Below are 24436 nucleotides of genomic sequence, written 5' to 3' on the forward strand. Positions count from 1 at the left end.
CCACCAACTGAGAAAGCGCTAACTGGTGCGTCAGCGGACGGCTGTGTTCTGCGGAACACGGAAACAATAGCACTGTTTCGTACACCACGTGACTTTAGACAAATAAAATGGTGAAATTAGCCCATTTACAAGTAAATAATTGACTAGTTCATGAACATCCTTACAAGCTGAGCTGAGCTATCAACTCAGCCAAAACTTTTAAAAGAAAAAAAAAATCAGCTTCCTGTCAGGAAAACAGGGGTGTGCCTTTCTGCAGGTGGACCACGTGGGCGCCCCTTCCCAGCCCCAAGGACCCGTGCCGGGCAGCGCGGTCTCACTCACATTGCGTGGTGGGCCTTCACCTGAGTGCGGCAGTTGCGGCCCCAGTAGCAATCAGGACGGGACGTCACAGCCGCTAGGAAGAGGAAACAGGACGTTATCCGTGATGCACATCACACTCACAAGCTCAGCTGCATGAATTTATGACCCCAGGAGACAAACAGCAGCAGAAAAGCCATGGCATCTGTCATGCTTTGTAACTAGTGTCCTTGGCCTGTTGCAAGATTTCAGAGGGAAAAAAAAACAAAACAAAAAAACCATCCCAATTTAGAAAATAAGACTACTGGGGTGCCTCAGTGGGTTGAGCTTCTGCCTTTGGCTCAGGTCATGATCTCGAGGTCCTGGGATCAAGCCCCACATCAGGCTCTCTGCTCAGCAGGGAGCCTGCTTCCCCTCCCCCGCTGCCTGTCTCTCTGCCTACTTGTGTGCGCTCTCTCTCTCTCTCTCTATCAAATAAACAAATAAAATCTTAAAAAGGAAAAAAAGGAAAGAAAACTACTACAGTTGTTTTCAGGTTACTTTTGTGAATTTTGTTTTGGAAGCCCGCGTCCTGGCAGACAGGCCCAGAGCCTGAGCTGACCCCCCACCCCAGTGAGGACGGCCCGGAAAGAGGCATGGCCCCCACGCAGCCTATCTGCCCATTTTTGTCCCTGCTGAGGCAGACAGCCACTAAGAACATGGAGCCAAGGCCCAAACAGGGTACCCATCACATGAAGGAACGCAGAAGCCAATCTAGGCAGAACTGAGCTAAGGCTGAGGAGGCTTCCTTTGCTTACCGGGCAACTCGGAAGCAGGAATGTTCTGCCGATACTGGTAGGTTAGCTCTCGGAAGCTCCGCAGGCCACAGCAGTAACACAGCACGGTGTTCCCTGTGATTCTGTAATCTGCAAGGGACACAGCCTCAGGTGGGCAGGCCAGTCAGCACGCGGCGTCAGCGCGACAGCTGTGGCCTTGCGAAGGCCTGGGACACCCGGCCCTGATCCACATGGTAGGGGGGCAGGCGGGGTGGCAGAGACGATGGGGCAGATGTTCAGAAAATGAGAACAAAAACAACTCATTTCCTCACAGCAAAGTAATTCTACTGGATAAAAAAAAAAATCAAGTATCTTAAAAATTTTTTCAAGTACTGAAAGGAATGAGTATTATTTTTCTCTTGCCTTATTCCTAATTATGTCACAAAAACCAAACAGCACACAGGAAAGGACTTGTAAATCTGACTGCCTGCAACTTAAACAGAAAATGGAAACACATACCCTGAAAGGAAAAGATTCATCGATTAGTGGAAAACACATGCGCGACACAAATGACAACCTGTTGCTCCTTTATATAATAAAGGTACCCTACCAACCCAGACCCCCAAATCCAGACAGCCTACTATGGGCCAAGGTCAAAGACAGGCTAGTGAACCATGAAACAGAAAGATCATCAATTCTGTTACTGCTCCAACGCGGGCAGACAAAATGACGATTCGCCCCGTTTGCCTGTCCTGTATTTCCAAGACCCGAAAGGCAGACGCAGGGCAGCCAGGCTCGAGAAGATGCTGGCCTTCACACCTGAGTCATGTCCTTGCGCGTTGAGTCACTACGGCAGAGTCCCAACTGTGCACAAGCCTTCCTACCTATCCCAGCCGGACGGTTTCTCGAGCCTGCCAGAGCGCATGCTCCCCCAGCAGCTGCGGTGCTGGCTCCGAGAGCGGAAAGGAGAAAATCCCTTAATACTTAATATCCTCTACTCGTGAATCGGTATGTGATGCAGGTCAAGGTATCGTGCTGAGCTAATAGGCCACAGGACAGCGCGGTGGCAGGCCTTCATTTACGAGGACGATGTGCACGCGCAGGCAGGGGCCCGGCCGTCCACGCATCGTCACTGCGTGCTCAGCTGCTGGAACTCCCCGTGATGGTTACGTTACCCTTCCTGCCTCCCTCTGTCACTCACACATCTCTGAGAGCCAGTCCTTACAGCAGTCCTTAAGGAGCTAATGGAGTTCAGGCCCTGTTCAGATGATCGGTCTGGGCAGCCACAGGGCTGCTGCAGAGAACACCCGAGATGCTCGTGAGACTGTGTCCACAAGACAGGAACTGTGTAGAAGCATCCCCAACAACTTCTAAAGTCTTTCATGATAATGTGTGTCTCAGAAAAAAAGGCCATCTGGGGCACCCGGGTAGCTCAGTCGGTTGAGCGTCCGACTGTCGGGTTCCACTCAGGTCTCAAGTCATGATCTCAGGGTTGTTGGATCGAGCCCCACGTGGGGCTCTGCACTCAGAGAGGAGTCTAGTCTGCTTGAGATTCCTTCCCTCCTCCTTCTCCCTTTGTCTTTACTCCTCCCTGCACACATACACCCCCCCCCAAAATAAAGTAGTAAAATCTTACCAAAAAAAGAAATAGGCATTTGCTGATTTGCTGCAGTCCCCTCCCTCAGTGACAAAAATCCCATTTCACAGTGTACTGGGTGTCCTGCGACACGGGGCGAGCCCACATCAAGTTCGCAACACACCGAGTGAGTGGCCAAGGAGGAGCCCGAGGATCTGGGAAGCACCAGCCCCAGGATCCCCACGCTGACAAAAGGTACGGCCTGTGTCCATAGCTGGGCCCGCCCTTCCCCACGGCAGAGAAACCCTAGAATACCTCCTGCGGGCTCAGACCTAACTTTACACGCAGAAAACCTACGGTATCAGCGCCTTTCTGTCGGCCTCCGTCAGGCCTGTGGGAAGGCAGCTGCGTGGGAGCCCCGGGCTCGGCCTGGCCGGCGTTACTGCTTTTCAAGGAGGCCAAGCCAGCGCCTCTGGAGAGAGGAAAGCAAGTGTGACGATGCTTACCGGACAGTAGGAACGCTCCCCTCTGCAGAGCCACCAGACTTTCCGTCAACATGTTCTTCCACGTCAAACCCCTGGTTGCCAGGTAATTCTGTGACGGGGAAGAAGAGAAACCTCAGCCACTAGCTTGGAAGAGGAAACACTAAAGTGACAAGGCAAACACCTCATAAAAGGCCCTTGAAGGTGGGTAAAGCCACAGTCCGGGCAAGCTCGGCACGGCAGGGATTTGCGTCGGGCAGCTGGGGGGGGGGGAGCGCTGTGTGCAGCTGGGGCGGGGGGGGGGGTCTGCTTTCAAGGCCGCAGGACACCCGGGACAGCCTGCGGGCCGGGCCGCCCAAGCCTGACTCGGTGACACGCTCGCCACCTAGTTCCCAAGGGTTCTCGTCTGAGGTGCTCCGTCAGAGCCTCGAAAGGAGGGCTAGCTTCAGAAGCCTGGATGTGGGCGCGGCCACATTCCCTCTAAAATTCTGCCAAGACAGTCCTCGCACAGCAGTGGCGGGACAGCCCACTCTGGCCAAAGCAGCCCTAGGGCAGCAACAGGCCCGTGACCAGGTAAGGACGTGTGCAGGGTTTGGATCTACACTCTGCCGTGCAGACACACGGCTGCTGGGCTCCGTCTGTGCGAGCGCACAGCTCACGGCCACGAATGGAGCGCAGCATGCGGAGGAGCCCGCCGCGCAGGGGAGAGGCCCTACGTCCTGTGCGCGCAGCACTGCACATAAATGGGACGAAGCCGGGACTCTTGGCAAGGGACTGATGTGCACATCAGACCCTGAACTTCTAAGAGCTGGGCCAGCTTCTAAAGCATGGCAAGGAAAACGTCAGAAAGGAGGAAACAGGACACAGGCCCTGGTTCCACCAGGGGGCCAGCCCACTCCCCACCCAGACTCCGAAGCTCTGTGCCTGGGGCGGGCACTGGAGCGAGTCCTGCGGATTTGTGGCATAATGGGCATGAAGGAAATACCTCCTTTTTGGAAAATAGGAAAACACCCACACGGTGCACTCAGCAGCAGTACCAGGAAGAGCCATTAGCAGAGCTGCACACCTCAGGGGGCCTCGCTTGGCCTGAGCCCCCCCACCCCTGTCCAGGAGGTCCGTCCGTTACCTTGAGGACATCCGACTCATAGTGGTTGTTGCTCAGAACCCCATCCAGACACCTGTCGCCCAGGTCTAGCTCTGCCAAACAGAGGGAAGCAAAGTCACCCGTCTTACAGACGCTCTATGAAAGCACCGTTCACTGACACTAAGACAACCCAATTTCCTTTCTTACAGAGTCTAGAAGAATAAAAAGTTCCATGATAAAATAGTTTTAAAAAGAGAACAGGCAAAATGACTTCCATTCCACTCCTTCCTGAAACGGATGGCCCTCTCCGCCTCCTGAGCACCTGGTCTGGCCCAGCGAAGACTCAAAGCCACGGCCAGACTGGGCGTCTTTAGTGGGGCTGTTCGCGCATAAGGACACCCTCCTGACTGAGCTCGTATCCCTGTACCTCTCTGTTACTGCTTGGTTCTGAGCTGGAACAGAGTGACACTTCCAAACGTCAGACATATGCAGTATGTCAGGACAAAGTAGGGTCACTCGTGGCAGCCTCCCACAACGCGGGCCACACCACCCCGTCACCACCCTCAAAGGCACCGAGAGAACATGCAAAGGCACAGAACTCAGCCAAAGACCCGGCATTACCGCAGAACGGGGCCAGGCAGCCAAGGCAGCCGGCCCGGGCACAGCCCCAGTACAGGTGGCAGAAAGGCTGCAGGCACACGGCACCTGTGGACACAGCACAGCCGCTAGTCAGGCCATTTCAGTGAAGAATAAATCCAAATAACCATTAAATAAGTGACACACTCAATTTTGACAGCAATAAGATAAAATAAAATAAAAGCAACTGCAAATAAAAGCATGGCTTTTCACCTATTTTACTTAAAAGTGACACATTATAAGGGTGCCTGGGTGACTCAGTTTGTTGGGAGTCTGACTCTTGATTTTGGCCCAGGCCATGATCTCAGGGTCATGAGCTCAAGCGAGTCAGGGTCCCTGCTCAGCAGGTGGTCTGCCTGTGAGCCTCTCTCTCTCTCTGCTCCTTCCCTGCCTCTCCCTCCCCCACCGCCTTCATGCACATGCACTCTCTTTATTTATTTATTTTTTAAAAAAAGATTTTACTTATTTATTTATTTGACAGAGAGAGAGAGATCACAAGTAGACAGAGAGGCAGTCAGAGAGAGAGAGAGAGAGAGAGGGAAGCAGGCTCCCTGCTGAGCAGAGAGCCCAATGCGGGACCCGATCCCAGGACCCTGAGATCATGACCTGAGCCAAAGGCAGCAGCTTAACCCACTGAGCCACCCAGGCACCCCACGCACTCCTTAAAATAAATAAATAAAAGGGGCGCCTGGGTGGCTCAGCGGGTTGAGCATCTGCCTTCAGCTCAGATCATAATCTCAGGGTCCCAGGATCGAGTCCCCCATGGGGGTCCTTGCTCAGCGGGAAGCCTGCTACTCCGCCTGCCTGCCGCTCCCCCTGCTTGTGAACACATGTGTGTGCTCTTTCTGACAAATATGTAAAATCTTCTAAAAAATAAAATAAATAAAAATCTTCTTTAAAAAAGTGACATATTAGAGAAATGTTACGGTCCTGATGTGGGGACAAACACTGAATGCAGACTTCAGAAAGAGACTGCCCGTATGTGGAAACTTGGTTTATGATGGGGTAGGCTATCAACTAATGGAAAAAGATGGCTATTTGATAGGATTGCACAGACAGCCGATTCTGCAGATGAGAACACACAGCCACGTCTTTGCACCATGCGCAGCAGTCAACACCATTCTGAAACCTGAGCCTAGAGGGATCCCAAGAGGGGCTCCATGGTGGGGAAGTTGCTCAGGCAGGCAGTGCACATGCACACCCTTACTCACACTGCTGGGGGGCGATGCGGGGGTCCTGCTCGCGCTCTGCCCTCCGGTCAGGCATGGGCTGGAAGCAGCAGGTGCATATGGCATGGCTTCCTTGCAGGGCACACACATAATCCTGGGCTGCGGAACAGACAGGATATCCGGGCGGCACATACCGGGACACAGGCAGAAAGAACAGGTTAGACCCCCATCCAGGGGAGTGTCTGGAAAGCACACAAGGGAACTCAGCCACAAGAAAACCCAGGGAGAACTCTGACCTGTTTTCTTAAATAGCCAAATGAAAGCTTACCATCGGAAAGGAGCCTTTTAAAAAACAGAACAAAAAATAGCAGAGCAACCTCTCAGTGGCTGCAGCAACACTTCCAAGCTCACTTGAAGGTTTCTAACGTTTCCTCGGGCTATAAAGCCCATGTGATAAAACAATAAAGTGAGTTCCGTGTCTTCCAACAAGTGACAGGCCTGGTGGGCATGAGTGGCCGACCCCACCCTGGGAGCTGTGTCCATACAGCCCAGCTCCCGGACACTCCTGGCCACACGGGAGGCATCGCCTGTGCACACACATCTGCTACAGACGCTGTCCCTCCGGGGACTTCCATCTGCAGTCTGAAAACGACAGAGCCCACCCGAGGGATGGCAGAGTCGGGAGGTGACCAGGCGCTGCACTGCCCGTGCTTGTCCACAGGGCCACGGCGTCATGGCACACATCTGTGAACACGGCTCTGGGTCACAATCCTGGGTCACTGGCCTTGTGACAAGGCTCGAAGAAACTGGGCCCTGTGGGGCCATGAACTACAGAATGGCCAGGGCCACAAACATTGATTCCACCTGTCCACTGTCCCTTTCTTGTCGGCATCTGGCCCAAATGTCAGGTTCAGGACTAAACCCCCAGGACTGCCCAGGAGCAGAGGACCACGAGGAAAGTTAACTCTGGTTTCTCAGCCCAAAACAGACCCGGAGAAGCAAGCGGTTACGAGGGGTGGCAGGGCCATGGAGGCAGTGGCAGGAGTCAGGCAGAAAGGGGAGAGGAGCCCGCAGGAATGACAGCCGGATCCTGGGGGGTCGCAGCAGGACGACAGCACGGAAGGCGGCATCTCACCTGTCGTAACACTGGTGGACGTGGAGGGCGCGTCCCCGGGAGCCGGTGCCACCCCTGGCTCGCTGCCAGGCCCTGGGCAGGGGAGGGCCCGGCCCGCCTGCCGCCGGAACTCGGGGCACTGTCTGCATACGATGTACGGCTGGCTGCAAGGGGGGGCACACGAAGGCCACGCGCACCTGAGTGCGGAGAAGCAGGAGGCTCCTGCTCTCAAGTGTGCGGGGGTGGCGGCCACGCCCCCAGCCCCATGACAAGACCAGAGCCAGAAGCCAAGCCTGGAGGCGTCCTCTCTGCCCACCGTCCCACCGCCGCCGCCCAGTGTGTGATGGGGAAGGACAGCCTGTCCCCGCTGGGCACCCAGTCAGCGCTCACCCGGAAGAGCAGCGGGGGCTCTCTGTCCCTCGCCACCCTCAGCCCCCTTGGTGGCTCCCGGCACATGGAGACAGGCCCTGCCCGGGCCGCGCTTTGGCACCGCATCCCCCACAGCGCGGCCGCTCAGTCCCCACACGGGGCGGGGCGCGCGCTCACAGGCCTGATGCTGGGCGAGCCCGGAGCCGCGTCCGGAGGCGGCCCCAGCTTGCCCGGCGCGCTCAGCACGTCCACCCCAGCGCCTGGGAAAGTGCGTCAGTCAGAGCACGCGTTGTGCCCAGCTGAATGCTGCTGTCCCCGAGGGCCTTCCCGCCCAGCCAGCAGCAGCCCTGCCCCGCCTCGCTTTATGCCCTTCCACTGAGCTTCCTAAAAACACAGATGGTAAAAAAGAATCCACAGGAAACAGGCACAGACTCTTCCCTCATCTCGGACAGCGCCTTCCTGGGCCTGCCTCCGACAGCAGGAGCCGGAGAGGGAAGAAAGGGTGAGACCTTTCTAGAATACCCCCAGCGAAAATGCTCAACCTCCTTTCGGAACGAGATGGCACTCATCTAGGGCGACGCCGAGTGCAGGCAGGTCTCCCGACACCCCTTGACAAACCTCCCAGAGGCCATCGCTAGGACCTTCCTGACAGGCACGAGATGACACAGGTGCCAGTCCAGCAGGGCACCCTGGGTCAGGCTCTCCGACCTGACCACTCCAGTGCCGTCACTGACCTCTGTCAACTAATGCACACGTGCACGAAACTAACCGCAGAGTGTGCACCGCAGCACGGCCTCTCCATGAGAATACTAGAAAGCCAACAAAACCACGTGTACGGCACAATCCCATCTTCGTACGAGCATTTCTAAGTACACCGCGTTTTACTTACTAACAGAAGGAGCTTGTGTGGCCACCTCTACGAGTGGCCACAAGGACGCACCATAATATGTTCACGCTAAAGTGATTTTTGATTCCTTCTGTTGGCCTGACCATCATTTGCTAAATTTTACAAAAAGAAACAAAGAATAGTAAATTTGGGAGGTTTGACTTTTGTCTCAGTCTGACGGCCTCCACCCGAAACTCAAACGGCGGACTTCTGAGTCAGGAAATGGCAGCTAGCACCAGGTCTCGAGGGACCGCATCCCCTGAGCCAGGTGGCCACGGCCTCTCCATGGTACCATCCCGACCAACGCGGACCATGCAGCTCCCAGCGGGGGACCCGACACTCCCTGCACGAGCTGCCGGGTACATGCGCACACGTGGGACAAAGAACGTGTTACATCCTGACTTTGTTGTAGCCAGAACCCAAGCACCTGACGACAGGGCGTGGGCTCTGGTGCTCTTCATCTTAGAAGAGTCGGCAGTCAAGCCATTCGCTGGCCAGGATGCCCTGAACTCAAAAGGTACTGGGTGCCAATGACATCTCAGTAAAGCTAGAAGGAAATACGGATAAACAGCAGCAAAAAATAAATGTTGTGTGCGAACCTGAGAGGGAGGGGGCACTGGAGGAGGCAGGGTGGCAAGTACCCACCCCAGTCACCCAAGGGAGTGGCTGTCCTTGGCTGGTGCCCACCCCATCCTTGCTATGCTCCAAGCAGCCAAGGTCACTGGCTGACATCGCCCACGAGAAGCGAGGCCAGACTGCACAGCAGCCAGGTTGCTGGAGGCGGAATCCGACCCGGACTCCCGCGCTGCCTGCCCAGCTCCCTGCCGCACTCGGAGCCAGGCGGAGGCTCACCTCACATCGGAGGACTCGCTGTCCACGTCGGACAGCTCCAGCAAGTCCTCTGAGCTGCCCTCCTCGTCGGAGAACGACCTCCTGACTTTGGGCTGCAGCATGTCTTGCGTGATCTTGTTCCTGGCAGCCATGCTCTGCATGTCTTCCTCACTGCGACTCTTGTCTGGAGGGAAAGGACGTGGCTCTACCGGCTGAGGGGCCCCGGAGAGACCCCCGCAGCGGCCAGGAGCTGGGCGGGCTCCCCACTTGCCTGGGTGCTGGAGAAGATAGGCCTCCACCAGGTTATTCAGGATGTGGTTTTTACAGATCCTCTCGACGGGACAGCGGCACGTGGGGCACAAGGTGGAGCGCTCCATCCAGCCCGAGTAGCAGGCGGCACAGAAGGTGTGCATGCAGGGCTGCAGGCTGAGGGCACAAGGACAGGTCTTCAGACGCCCCCGCATTACCCGCCGCTAGAGCATCTGTCTGCCAGGCCACAGCAGCCCCCCAGACGCCAGGGCACATGGGGTATGGCCTGCCTGGAGCAGGAGAAGCAGGGACCCCAGTTCACGCTGCCCCTCCCCAGAGGAGGATGTGCCTTGCTCAGGCTGAGGGTTCGTTAACAAACAGAAAAATGCGATTACCCCCGACCTACAGAGCTCACTTGACTCAGCAGAGCCTAGAGCCCTTGCTTCTCGGGCCGCAACACACACCACATTTGGGGCCCCGCGCTGGCCGCAGCCGCAGCCCCAGCTGTTGGGCGGGGAAGGCCACCAGGGGATCCGGCTCCCCTGGCAGAACGGCGCTCGACCTCAACTACTTTCACCTGGTCCTTGGGAATTCAGAGAAACCAGAAGCGACAATCTATGCTCCAGCAGGGACAGGAGAGCAGGCTGTGACTTGAGGCATACGAGGAACAGGGACACTGAGTGTGGAAAAGGCTTGCATTTCAGTGGAAATTCTAAGGGCTTTCACCCTTCAGTTCCCCAAAGAAGCAAGGAGGGGGCTCTCCCCAGTGGCTCCTGGGACCCACATTCCGGGGCATTGCCCCTGGATTAACTACGACATTCCCTTAAGGCTCGGTACAGTTCTCCTGTTTTGTTTTGTATCTGTGGAGCACACACAGGCTACTGGGGTTATCTACTGGGAGCTGTGCCAGCCTGTGCCCACTGAGGCCACTGCCACTGCAGCCTCGTGAGCTCTTCCACAGCCTCGGGTACGGACACCGGGCACTGGGCAGGCTGGCCACACAGGTCAAATGACAGTGACGTCCACAGCATCAAACCTGCCCTGAGCCAGAGGCTGGCTACCCCGCGGCGGCCGCTCCTCCCGGCTGCGGCGGCCCGGCACACCTCCCCGCGGGGCGCGTACCTCACGCAGTCGTGCAGCAGGTCCTGGCAGATGATGCACGTGAGCGTCTCCTCCATCTTGTCTGGTTTCACTGCCTCGGACCGGACACTGCCCAGGCCGGTGTGGGTGTCTCTACACTGGTCTGCTGCCAGCAACTGCAGGGTCACGTCAGGGCCCCCATCTGCGAGAGAAAGGGGTGCATTCTGACCACCGCAGCCAAGCAGGGAAGCAGCAGACGCTGGCTCTTCTGGGTTCACGAACACCTCAACCTACGGACGGAAGACGCAGCTCCCGCCAGTGTTTGTGTTTCTTTTCTTTTCTTTTTTATTTGTATTTATTTATTTATTTATTTTTTAAGATTTTATTTATTTATTTGACAGAGAGACATCACAAGTAGGCAGAGAGGCAGGCAGAGAGAGAGAGGAGGAAGCAGGCTCCCCGCTGAGCAGAGAGCCCGATGCGGGACTCGATCCCAGGACCCTGAGATCATGACCTGAGCCGAAGGCAGCGGCTTAACCCCCTGAGCCACCCAGGCGCCCCGCTTTTCTTTTCTTTTTTAAAGATTTTATTTACTTATTTGACAGAGAGAGAAAGAGATCACAAGTAGGCAGCGAGGCAGGCAGAGAGAGAGGGGGAAGCAGGCACCCCACTGAGCAGAGAGCCCGATGCGGGGCTCGATCCCAGGACCCTGAGATCATGACCTGAGCCGAAGGCAGAGGCTTAACCCAGTAAGCCACCCAGGCGCCCCCGGTGTTTGTATTTCAAAGGGTGTTCTGAAGGGGGCTGAAAAGCAGCTTCAAATTCCAATACACTTAAGTTTCGTAAGAAACTTAAACGTAATCACATAAAAAGGGGCACTCGGGATACATGCTTAAAGGCCATTTGTCACTCAGGATTTGTATGTAATGTCATTTTTGTTTAAACAAAAAACGTGACTTGTGTACACACTGGAAAGTACGCGCTCCGATGTGACCAGGAGCTGTGAATCTTCTAAACCAGAAGCAGGAGTCCTCTGCCGTGGTCTAACCTCCACTGAGTTAACGACTTTCATGTTTTTAGCTACTTTTGCTGGTACAGACCTTCGTATTTTTTAACTATATAATACCTTGCCTGGGTTCGATTTTTTTTTTTTTTTTAAGATTTATTTGGTGGGGGAAAAAAAAAAAAAGATTTATTTGGTGGGGGGAGATGGGGGTGTAGGGGCAGAGGGAAGAGAAGCAGACACCCCGCTGAACAAGGAGCCCGACTGGGACTAGATCCTAGGACCCTGGGATCATGGGATCAAGATCTGAGTCGAAGGCAGACACTTCACTAAGTCACTCAGGTACCCCCAAAAGTGGCCTCATTTTTATACTAGCTTATTATTTTACGCACTATTGCTGATTTTTTCCACACCCCCCCAGCCAGTCAGTTCAATTTTCCACACAATATGCAAAATATCCCAGTCTCCTCCCCCAAGGTCCTCCTCCCTCCCAGAGCCCTGGTCTCACTGCTCCCATCCTCAGGCGGTCTCAAGCCTGCAGCGCAGCCATTGTCCCACTACACATTCCCCAAATTTTTTATAGTCTTTTTAACTTTGTCTTTTTAAGAGTAGATTTTTCTCTGAATCACCTTTACGAAAAGGTTAAAGCTATCGCTTAAAGGCAACAATTTTTTTTTTTTAAGTTCATTTACTTTTTAGTAAGCTCTACACCCAACGTGGGGCTGGAATCCGTAACTCCAAGATCGAGAGTCACAGGCTCCCCCGAATGAGCCAGCCAGGCTCCTCCAAAGGCCACATATTCTTAAAAAAATGATTGTCAAATGTGGACAGAACGGCAACTCAGAACACATTGCTTCCGGACCACGAGCATAACCTGACAGTAAACACAGTGCAATCCAATGATGACAAAAGAAAGAAAGAAAAGGTTCAGATTTCCATTCCAAAAAGTTGAGGCACCACAGGTGTCTGCCTGAGACATATCCTCAAACTTCTGGAAAATGGGAGGCCCCACCGTAAGCCTCTCGAACAGTCCCACTGGGACCCCGGCACTCCCACAAGGGCCAAGACACACAGAACCCCGAGACTCTGACCTCCTTTCATTCTCTTCCTGCTGGGCTCCAAATCCTCCTGATCCCGGGGTTCTGACAGAGAAGAGGAAGCTCCCTCTCCGTCTGGGAGAGCTGAAGGAAAGGTAGGGATTTCATCACCGGCCACAGACGGACCACACTCTTCCGGGGAAACGCCCGCGTCTCCGGAGCCTGTGAGGAGGACAAACAAGAGAGGTTCTGATTCACCTGCCCAGGAGAGAGCACAGCAGGTGAAGCACCACGGGTTCGAGTCGGGCCTAGGTAATCCAAGACGCCACATTCTCAGTGACACACACTCGCTGGAAATACGGAGCTGCGTCTCTCAAACGCACCTGTGCCCGCTGCTGTGCTGGATGGACCTGGAGTGAGCGTGAGCTCGCGTGGAAGCAAAGGCAGACGTGTTTGTGGTTGGGATCGGCCTGGAGCGTTTCGTCTCACACGGGGCCAATCCGCATGCGAAGTAAGGCCGAACACTCACCGTGCCGTGACGCATGTTGGCGCAGCTACAGCCCGTCCTCTCAGAAGAGCTGCACTTTGGCCGGCAGGGACCCCAAGGCCGGACAGGGCAGAGGGACGGTGCGGCGAGAAAGGAAGGGGCAGGAGCACCTCCCAGGGCGGTGCTGACCCGCGCACGCCGGACGCCGGAAGCACTGATCGAAACGAGCCGGCAGGAGGCTAAGGAGACTTTCTGATAACCTTCATCTGGATAAAGACCTGGTTTATAATACCATCCGCTACAGTGCAGGCGTAGTCGGTAATATGCAAGTGTTTAGTGCCGTTATTTTGAAAAAGAATGAAACTGCCCTACAGCCGCCAAAGGAAAAAGGTTAAAACTGTTGAGGGAGCAAATGAGCTTTACACGGAGGGAAGAGACGAGACGGGGTCAAGCGCCGGCTCCTGGCTCTGGTTCTCACCCCCACTACGGGGGCGGGGGGGGCGGCTCCTGAGCTCCGCCGAGCTTCTCCCTCCAGAATGCACACCACGATGGCGGTGTCTCTCCAAGAGACCCACGGGGAGGGTGACCTCAAAACCTGTAAGAGCACCTGGCACCCAGCGCACACTCAGCAGGCTGCGAACCTTATCAGTATGTACACACTCAGACACACAGGAAGATGCCCCCAGCTTCACACAACTGGCGCTAAGCTTTCCATCTGAACAATCTGCTTACAGCAAAATTTTTTATGATTTTTTTAATCGTACAATATATAAATGCACTGCCCTTTTGCCCTTTCACGGTAAAATTAACAGTTGTATGTGCACACGCGCGTGCACACACACACACGTCACATTTTCTTCGTTTCCAGGTCCTGGCCTCCGTGAACGCTGCTGTGGGAACAAGGACGTGCAGGCGCCTCCTGCAGACGGTGATTTCACTTCTCCGCATATACACCCAGAAGCGAGGCTACTGCGTCGGACACAGTTCCCTCTTTCACCGTCTGAGGAGCCTCGGCCCTGGTTTCCAGAGGGGCCGCAGCAGCCCGCTCTCCCACGACACCACGGGAGGCTCCCCTTGCTCCGCGTCCTCAAGAACGCTTGTCATCCCTTGTCTTTTCGACGCTGGCCATTCTAAGAGGTGTGAGGTGATACCGCATTGCGGTTTCCTTGAATGAAATTAGAACATTATCAAAATAAACTATCAAATCCCACCCACTCACATTATACACTGCATTAAGTATATAGATGGAATAGAAAAAATTCCTACTGGTATCAGAGCTATCAGAGCTATTCTGTGCTTCAATTCTGAAAAGCTATTACAGTAACCACAAAACACACAGCTTGGGACCGGAGACAAAGCATGTTTTTACAGAGGCAAACAGCTGGAGAGTAGCATTTAATCCAGAATGCCCACAGCCTTCCATTGTATCTGCGCTCATACGCAACACTCCCCCGGGTACACTCAAGGTCAGTGAATGTCACTTCTACTCCTCCTGGGGCGGCCCTCACAAGGGGAAGCCCTCGGGTGGGTGGAACCAGCAGCGGGGCAGCCCGTGACCTAACCGTGACCTAACTGTGTCGTGTCTCTGTGGTTTAAGGAACCCAGGGGATACTCTAAAGGGCACGCGAGCCGACAGAACCTGGAGAACTTCAACCATCTGGGCAATTTTTCAGTATCTGGCATGTTTTTATCTAGGTAGTGTGACTGCCTTTTCTTTTACTCAGGAGTTTGAGGTATGATGCTGAAAGAGCGGTAAGTCAAAGGCGTCTGAGAAGCTGGGACTCGAGTTCAGCAGCACCAGGAGACAGGCCGGAGGGCCTCCTGTGGTCATGAGTCTGGTTTCTGCTGCTGGTTATCTCCTGGAGGTGGTGGGTGAGACTCAGATACAGGGCTCACCAGCCACTACCGTTGTGTAAGCAAGCATGCCTGTTAAGTACCTCTAAGTCCTTTATGGACGCGCCGAAGTCCCCGTAACACGAGGGTGTTGGTGCTCAGCCGGGTGCCACTGACCCGGGGAGAAAGCGTGGTGTGCTGTGTGAGCCCGCTGCCGCTGGGGACTCGGCTGGGCAGCGGAGGCTCTGGGTAAGGACGGCCGAGAGAGCTACAAAGCCTTAATGAGGGCAGCCAGTAGGAGAGTGGCGCTCCCTACGCTAAAAAGAGCAACTGTACTGGCAAGTGAAAACCAAGTTCGCAAAAATGGAGACAAGTTCAAATAATGTGGGAGAAATAAGGCTTCTGGTCTCAAGGAAGCATACAGAGTCCCTGCATTTACTGCCTCTCCTTCCCCAAATCCCACCAGAACAGATGCTAAAATAAGGACCACCTTGGAGAACAGCTAGGTTGGCCAAGGAGACGGAGGGGACGGAGGGGACCTCTGGGGACAAGTCCTTTGCTCCTGAGCCCGCAACCGAGTTCTTTTTAGAAAGACCTTGCTGGTTCCTGCCTCTGAATGTGTCTGCGACAGCTAGAACTTGGGCTTCTTGCAAGCAGAAGATTAAAAGAAGACAAAGAGCCGACGCGCCACGGACAGGAAGTGCCCGGTGACATCATGAGCTGGTGAGGCAGGGCGAGGCTGCGAGTCTCCAGACTCTGCTCTGGGAACCATGTCTTCTACTATTCACAGCCAAACACACCCTCGCCAAGATTTAAGGCGGTCTCTGTGCACTACAATGTTAAGAATAAGAGAGGGAGGGGTCCCTGGGGGGCTTAGTCGGTTAATTGTCTGCTTTCGGCTCAAGTCATGATCTCCTGGTCCTGGGATCGAAGCCCCCCTACCGCGGCTCCCTGCTCAGTGGGGAGCCTGCCTCTCCCTCGCCCCCTCCCCCATGGCTTGTACTCACTTGCTCTCTCTCAAATAAATTAAATCTCAAAAAACAAGAATAAAAAAAGCATTCTAGGGATAAATTTGAGTTCCCAAAACAAGGTGAAGAAGGCTTACTTCACTGAAGAACATCAAAGAGCTTATGACCAGGGTGAACCACCACTGTCCTGGGTACTGTAAAAATGTCAATTCTCCCCAATCAAAAAAATCTCAAAAAGACCTTTTTTTTTTAAACTTAAGATAAACCTAAAGAGAATCTGGAAAAAAATATAGAACAGCTAAGAAAGTGAACTAAAACATTAACATATTTAGGGGCACCTGGGGGCTCAGCTGTTGAGCCTCTGCCTTTGGCTCAGGTCATGACCCTGGGGTCCTGGGATCAAGCCCCACACTGAGCTCCCTGCTCAGTGAGGAATCGGCTTCTCCCCCACCTGCCCCCTGCTTGTGCTGGCTCCCGCTCTCAAATAAATAAAATCTTTTAAAACAATGAACATATATAGTACGATCCAAGTCACAGAACATATATATGTATACACTCTACACCCTAACAGTTAGCTACAAAGAAATGTTCAAGTCCCACGGCACCCAGGGAGTCTGAATCTTCTCTAGTGACCAGGGAGGAAGGTAAAGACCAGTACATGTAAAACTGGTTTTAAATTACATGTTATTCCAGGAGCACCTGGGTGGCTCAGTTGGTAAAGCCTCCAGCTCAGGTCACGATCCTGGAGGCCTGGGATCAAGTCCCGAGTTGGCCTCTCCGCTCAGCAGAGAGTCTGCTTCTCCCTCTGCCTCTTCCCCGGCTGGTGCGTGTTTGTGCACTCTCTCTCAAATAAATAAATAAAATCTTTAAAAAATAAGTAAGTAAAAAATAAGTAAGTAAATTATATGTTCCTCTGGGTGAGCTTTGGAAACATTATGCTCAATGAAAGCAGCAGACACGAAAGGCCACAGACTGCATGGCTCCACTTCTATGAAACGTCCAGAAGAGGCAAGTCCACACAGAGAGAAAGCAGATTAGTTGGGGGAGGGGCAGTGACTGTTGGTGGGTGTGGGGTCTCCTTTTGGGGTGACAAAAATGTTCTGGAATGATACAGTGGTGTGCACGCACAACACTATGAATGTAGTAAAAACCACAGATGTGTACACTTGAGCCGGGTGACTGTTACGGCCTGTGAATTATATCCCCGCACAAGGACAAGACACACCATGCTACTGCACGGCCGGACTCTCCACATTTCTACCGCAGATGGAACACGACACCGTCGACTCCGGCAGCGATCTTGCTGCTGACAGCCTAATGCCTGATGCCGCCTCTGGCTTCCCCAGTGGCTTCTATGTCTGTCTCCGTCCACAGTAACACGGGTCATAATCAGTGACCGAAGAGGCGCGCAGCGACCACCCTGAGATTCCCCCCTCACCAGAGCTGGAGGAAGGCGCTCGCCCTGCAGAGGCGGGCTCCATGGCAGAGGTAGAAGCCGTGGGGAAGAGGTCTGATGTCGACGTCGATGGCTGTGGTTCCTCAAAGCACGCCTGAGTGGTGGGCGATGACGGCAGGACCTGGGGGTCATCACCTTGCCCTGCACCTGAGGTATCTTTGGTCACGTGGAACACATTCTCTTTATTAGCTTCTGCAAACACGAAAGAACAGAAAGAGCATACGGTCAGGGTTCAGGGGGAGCACCACGGCTTCAGCCAAGACGTTCCAGCACATGAAAAGGCTTTCCTAGTGAGAACCAACAGCCCTTACTACGCACCTGCGCTGTTACGGCCTCACTTACCAAAGGAGTCTTGCGTGACGCCTTGCTTGTCACTTAAAGATTCATAGAGGTATGCCACATCTAAAAGGAAATCAGCAATCAGAACGGAGTCCCCAGGACCATCCTGGGATCTGTTCCTTTTTGTCACGTCGGTTCCTCGGTCCTTGCTGACGATGTTGACTTACCAGCCGGTAACAACATTAACCAGTTCAAGAGATTTCAAAACAAGTGACCCAAGATAACGTAACCAACTTTAAAATAAATAAGGCTCGGAATAAAAAGTCTGCAGGCAGGAGGCAGACTAGGGGAGGCAGAGCGATGAGCAGGGGGTGAACCTGTGCTTTGCTTGTCGCTTCAAACCACCAGCAGGAGCAGACACGGGACCTGCCACGTGGCCAGGGGCTGGTTTTGACGACGCGGAAGACAACCCGAGAATATCTGCCTCCCTCTTCCAGTTCGTGGTAACCTTTGAAAGACTCCCTCTCAACTCTCCTTGACCTGTATCATTCCTCCTCAAACAAATACTCAGATCTGGAAAAGCCCAAATGGGATCCAGTCAGATGTCTGTTGTCTCCTATAAGGTCTTCAAAAGCAGATGACCCCTGGCCTCCAGCTCCTATTCTAGGTCTGACTCCCTACAACGGAGGTTTCCTCCGCTATGTCACCCGGCCCACCCCCGCTCACTTCCCCTGGCTCTGCTGAGATGCATGGCTGTGGCCAGGGTGGGATTTCGGAAGAATGGCTCGGGCTCAGACTGCAGGGTCAACACTCCCATTCTCAGCAGACATGACTCATGCCGAGAGTCTGTATCAAGAGCAGAGAAAATGTGGCTAACACTACATTCCTACGGGAAACAGCTGCTTCAGCAAACTTCCTTTCAACGACGCTTCCCAGCGGCGGCAAGAGCTCCCCGCCACGAACCACCCGTGTCCACCCTGTCCAATCCCTCTCTCTTACTGTGTTCTGGCTCATTCTTCCTGTACACCAAGTAGATAACATCCCCCGTCTGCAAAGGGCAGGTCTGCTTCTTAACAACCTTCAGCTTGTTAATCACTGTTCCATTGGTGCTGCAGAGACAACGAAATTGCAATTTAGCCTACTTAAAGTAACTCCAGAGTGAAAATTTTCTTTCTCTACCACCACTAGGGAATCAAATTAGTATCACTGCTTTGAAAATGATAAAATACTCCTAAGCACAACGTAAATATTTAAGGAGCCATATATGCCAGTGCCACACCGCAGTTCTCCTGAGGAAAAGCTTGCCTGCTACCCCTCGTTGACAGCCAAACTCGTCACCAATCTCACCGACGTGTCTGCTTTTCCCCACGCCACATTCTCCCCCATTTGCCTCCTGGTGGAGCCCTGGAATTCTGCCAGCAGCTCTGATTTCCAGCTTCTCTTCCGCTTCTGCCCTCTGCTCTGCCCACAGATTCACCCCTCCCTCCAGGAGTTTCAACCAGGTCAGCTCATTCCAGTCAGCACTGATGCCTCTTAAGAGATGGGTTCCAGGGCGCCTGGGTGGCTCAGTGGGTTAAGCCGCTGCCTTCGGCTCAGGTCACGATCTCAAGGTCCTGGGATCAAGCCCCGCATCAGGCTCTCTGCTCAGTGGGGAGCCTGCTTCCTCCTCTCTCTCTCTCTGCCTGCCTCTCTGCCTACTTGTGATCTGTCAAATAAATAAATGAAATCTTTGGAAAAAAAAAGAGAGAGGGGCGCCTGGGTGGCTCAGGGGGTTAAGCTGCTGCCTTCGGCTCAGGTCATGATCTCAGGGTCCTGGGATCGAGTCCCGCATCGGGCTCTCTGCTCAGCAGGGAGCCTGCTTCCCTCTCTCTCTCTGCCTGCCTCTCCATCTACTTGTGATTTCTCTCTGTCAAATAAATACATAAAATCTTTAAAAAATAAAAGAGAGAGACCGGTTCCAACGAGCACCTGGGTGGCTCAGACGGTTAAACGTCCTGCTCTTTGATCTCGGCTCAGGTCTTTTCTTTTCTTTTTAATATTTTATTTATTCATTTGAGAGAGAGAGACAGAGCAGAAGCAGAGGGGCAGGCAGAGGGAGAGGAAGAAACGGACTCCCCGCTGAGCCGGAAGCCCAACTGGGGCTCAATCCCAGAACCCTGGGATCATGACTGGAGCCGAAGGCAGACACTTAACCATCTGAGCCACCCAGGCGCGCCTTGGCTCAGGTCTTGATCGTGAGTTCAAGCCCCACACCGGGGCCCCACACTGGGCCCCACACTCGGAGTGGGGCCTACTTAAAAACAAGAGAGAGAAAGACAGGTTTCCGGCAGAAGCAAATCAGTGTCGACTACGGGCTGAAGGTGGCGTGGTCCCTTGGTTGGGAGGTCACTCCGGTCAATCAGGGAGCACAGATGGAAGAGGGACAGGCTGCCAAGGGGACAGACAGGAGTCTAAGTCAGCCGGGACAGGACGGAACAGCACTTCCCTGAGGGAGTCCTGAGTAGAACCTGATGGAAAGTCGTGACCGGACGAAGCACGCGCCGCAGCATGGGAACGTATAGGACAAGGACACAACGCGGCGAGCGGACCGAACCCACTGCAGGCACTCAGACCACCCGAGCTTGACTCTGCAGCTTCACTCCTAAGGCCTCCAGGGCTGAAAAGCCTTATTTTCACATCTGAGCAGATGCCCACTACTTTATTATTCCATAAAGGGCCACAAAGTAAATATTCCCACAGTCTCTGTCCCGACCACTCCGCTCTGCCTGTCACAGGGAAGCGGCCAGTGCCCCAGCGCGGCTTCACTTCCAGCAGCTGGTGGTGCTCCCCAGTACAGCCCGGTCACTGCCGCTGGGAGTCTCCCCACAATCCATTCTCACGCCCTTTCTAACCAAAAAAGTCTGACTTTACTCTTCTGCTTAAACCCCAATCAGTTCTCCCTGCTCTCAGGCTAAAGTCCAGACTCCTTAGCGTGGACACCAGGGCTTTCCCACTCAGGTCCACTGCCCAGCTTTGCACCGGCCACTCACTCTGCGTGCACAGGACCTGCTTGTGCCCCGGGCCTCTGCACCTGCACCTCCTCTGGCAGGGAACACCCTCTCCCCTCCAGCCACCGCAGCCAGGGAACACGGCGGCATCTGGAAAATGCAGGAAAAGGATTCTCTCCTAGAACCGCCAGAAGGAGCCAGCCCTGCCGACACCTTGATTTTAGTCCAATGAGACCTGACTTCGACTCTGTATCTTCGACACTATGAGATCGCAGCTCTGTGAAAGCCAGTAAATTTGCAGCGAGTTGTTACAAAACTGTCCCACGGCCAGTCCTGGAGAGCCCCGCCCTGCCGTGGGACAGCTCCAGAACGGGTGCTATGCTGTTCTCCATCAGGCTAAGAAATAACTCAATCTGCTACCTAGTAGAAGAGGGGAAAGGAGCATCACTTCTGCCTAATAAACTAATTCCTGGTCTTCTACCCTACAACTGTAACTGCCAATCTCCTAACACTCGACCTTTACAACAATAAGAATTCGTCTGATGGAAAAGGCACACTGTCAACACGCTGCTGAAGGCCACCTGCCACTTTGCCCCTAGCACCAGGCTGAAAGCACATTCTGACACCGCGTTCCTTCCTACACATATGCCCCAAGCAAATAATCAGACACGAGTGCAAAGAGTTCTGGAAGACAATAACTGCAGTGTCATTTATAATAAGAAAATGTGGGGCGCCTGGGTGGCTCAGTGGGTTAAGCCGCTGCCTTCGGCTCAGGTCATGATCTCAGGGTCCTGGGATCGAGTCCCGCATCGGGCTCTCTGCTCAGCAGGGAGCCTGCTTCCTTCTCTCTCTCTCTCTCTCTCTCTCTGCCTGCCTCTCAGTGTACTTGTAATTTCTCTCTGTCAAATAAATAAATAAAATCTTTAAAAAAAAAAAAAAAAGAAAATGTAAAAAATAATAACTCTCCATCAGTAAAGGAGCTGACGGATAATTACATAATCACAGTGAAGGCAGCGAGATGGGTCCGGGTGCACTGACATAAGCGCCCCATAAATGAAAGTGAAAAAGGAGAAACAATGTATCTAGCAAAATACAAAATAAATACATTAATACAAAATAAATACGTATTTCTAATAGGTAAGTGGGATTTGGGAAAGCTTTTCACTTTTATGTACTATTTATGTTGTATACAATTTTTTTTCTTTTTTTTTTTTTTTAATTTATTTATTTGACAGACAGAGATCACAAATAGGCAGAGAGGCAGGCAGAGAGAGAAAGAAGAGAAGCAGGCTTCCTGATGAGCAGAGAGCCCAATGCAGGGCTTGATCCCAGGATCCTGGGATCATGACCTGAGCCGAAGGCAGAGGCTTTAACCCACTCAGCCACCCAGGCATCCCAATTTTTTATTTTCTTGACTTGGAGGAAAGTCTAACTTGAATAGGTTATCGCTGCCTTTTAAATCTTTCTTTCAGAAATATTTTTGCTTTAATTTGAACACATTCAAGAAGGGTCACAGACACCGAAGTGTTATTGGAAACAGGAAAATACATTTTCTAAGAATTTGACGGCCTACCAAACTACTGTGTCATAGAAAACAAGCCCTTGTTTCTTCTTTGTAGTCAATGGACTCCAGAGGAAACCGAAGTCCGGAACGAAGGGTACCGGGCTGTTTCAGTCGGAAGAATGTGGGCCTCTTGATCTCAGGGCTGGGAGTTTGTGCCCCACGATGGGTGTGGAGATTACATAAAAACAAAAACAAGAAATCCTTTTAAGAAAAGTTCAGAAGGAGCTTACCTGGTATCTTCCAGTGACACCTGACCAGATTTTTCATCCACTGTGATTTTACAGTGATCTCCGGAGACCAGTTTATTGCCGGGGAACGAAAGGTCACAACCTAAAACAGAGAAAGGATACACACTGGATATGACCATAGGGACCGTGCATAATACTACCCTTTGCCTATCAAAGCATGTGCTTGAAAATCAGGATCCATGTTGTATGCACCATAGGAGACAACACCTAATAAAGCAAGAAAGGAAGCAATTTTTTTGAGATTTATTTATTTTTTTAAAAAAATTTTTATTTCGAGAGAGTGGGGTAAGGGGCAGAGGGAGAGAGCGCTTCGAGCAGACTCACCACTGAGCTCAGAGACTGATGCAGGGCTCGGTCCCAGAACCGAGATCATGACCTGAGCCAAAATTAAGAGTTGGATGCTTAACTGACTGAGCCACCCAGATACCCCGATAAGAAGCAATTTTTGAAAAAGCATTTAAGTATTAATCCAAAGCAAAGGGAGAGGGACTATGTCTTGAACCTTTCTGACTCCCCATTACCTAAAGGATACCCACACCATCAACAGTTCTGGCTACACACCAGAGCTTCTTGGTGACAATTTCACCATATGCACATCTATGCAGCCGGCGTGATAAAAAAGAAGTTTAAAACTAAGGGTCTTATTTAAGTAACTCTTCAATATCTTCACTTACTCCTTAATTTCTCAGTGTTATCTAAGGCTTCATAAATCATCACAAACTGAAGCAATAATCAAGAGTCACAGAAAATGGGACTGAGCAAATTACAGACAGAGGTACATGTTTGAGAAAATTTAACACAGAAGGGGGAATGCATCCATAGCTGGACATGATCATTATACCCTCATTAAATGCAAGGGAGATATCATCAAATATTTTGTTCTCTCCTTAAACCAAAGGAATAGAATCTTTCAAGAACTTTTTACTATTGAATCACTAATGTGCTTATAATGAGTTTATGCTATAGCTACTAAGGCTTATAGCTTTACTTTTAATAATCAAACATGGGGGGCGCCTGGGTGGCTCAGTGGGTTAAGCCTCTGCCTTCAGTTCAGGTCATGATCTCAGGGCCCTGGGATCGAGCCCACATTGGGCTCTCTGCCTACTTGTGAACCCTCTATCAAATAAATAAATAACATCTTTAAAGAAAAAGAACCAAACATGGGAAGCAATACATGTGTCCATCAGCCAGTGAATTAAAAAACAAACTGTGGTACACCCAAACACTGGAAGACTACACAGCACCAAAAAGATACACATTACGGGGGCGCCTGGGTGGCTTGATCGGTTAAGTGAATAACTCATGGTACCAGTCAGGTCTTGATCTCAGGGTTGTGACTTCAAGCCCTGTGTTGGGCTTCAATCTGGGTGTGGAGCCTAGACAAAGGGAAGGGAAGGAATTACTGAAACACACAACAGCCTGAAATGGGTTATGTCAAAGGACAGAAGCCATACACAGACGGTGGTGGAACACTTAGATCCAGATTCTGGAAAAGGCAGAATGACAGGGACAGAAATTAGATGGATAGTGGCCAGAGCTGGGCTTGAGAGCAGGTGGCTGATCCAAAGGACCACTAGGGAACTTTCTAGGGTGATGGAAACGTTCTGCCTCTTAACAGCAGTGGTGATTCCGTTTCTCAAAACTCACCGGGCGCCTGGAAGGGGTGAATTTTACCGTGAACTGTATCTCCATGAACCCGAAGCATTAGACATCTTACTCCACATTATACATTAGGGGAAGTGCTACATTTACCCAAGGCACATTTCAGCTGCGCTCACCATCTTCCCAGCACATGGAGTCTAACCAGCAGGACAGTGTGCCCGCCGCCCCCAGCCCAGCACTAGTCATCATGCCACTGGGATGGGTTTTTAACAAGCTTCTCTACACCAGAACATAGCATTCTAACGTAGATCCAAGATACTCTGTGCTAAGTTCTATTCTTGGCATTTGCCCCGCTTATCATTCAGTGGGTTAAATTCCTCGGGAGGCTGGCTGGCGCACACGTCGGCCACGCCCCCAGCACGGAAGCTCTTGGAAGGTGAGGTC

General features: G+C 52.6%; 1 protein-coding gene across 2 annotated transcripts in view; it reads right to left on the bottom strand.

Moving 5' to 3' along the window:
• CHFR (checkpoint with forkhead and ring finger domains) overlaps positions 1 to 24436 on the bottom strand; it is a 29453-nt gene that overhangs the window by 1975 nt on the left and 3042 nt on the right. Inside the window, exons 3-17 of one of the 2 annotated variants that reach the window (XM_032309908.1) lie at positions 22373 to 22472; positions 18591 to 18700; positions 17655 to 17714; positions 17295 to 17504; positions 12623 to 12790; positions 10571 to 10730; positions 9471 to 9625; positions 9221 to 9383; positions 7135 to 7277; positions 6042 to 6158; positions 4816 to 4899; positions 4237 to 4307; positions 3135 to 3222; positions 1095 to 1202; positions 322 to 394 (exon numbers count right to left, since the gene is read on the bottom strand). In XM_032309908.1, coding sequence (XP_032165799.1) covers positions 322 to 394; positions 1095 to 1202; positions 3135 to 3222; positions 4237 to 4307; positions 4816 to 4899; positions 6042 to 6158; positions 7135 to 7277; positions 9221 to 9383; positions 9471 to 9625; positions 10571 to 10730; positions 12623 to 12790; positions 17295 to 17504; positions 17655 to 17714; positions 18591 to 18700; positions 22373 to 22472 — 1810 coding nt within the window. The remainder of the gene's footprint in view (positions 1 to 321; positions 395 to 1094; positions 1203 to 3134; positions 3223 to 4236; positions 4308 to 4815; positions 4900 to 6041; positions 6159 to 7134; positions 7278 to 9220; positions 9384 to 9470; positions 9626 to 10570; positions 10731 to 12622; positions 12791 to 17294; positions 17505 to 17654; positions 17715 to 18590; positions 18701 to 22372; positions 22473 to 24436) is intronic. The other variant, XM_032309909.1, reaches the window with a different exon arrangement.

Source organism: Mustela erminea, chromosome 13 (genome assembly GCF_009829155.1).
Source record: "Mustela erminea isolate mMusErm1 chromosome 13, mMusErm1.Pri, whole genome shotgun sequence".
NCBI lineage: Eukaryota > Metazoa > Chordata > Mammalia > Carnivora > Mustelidae > Mustela > Mustela erminea.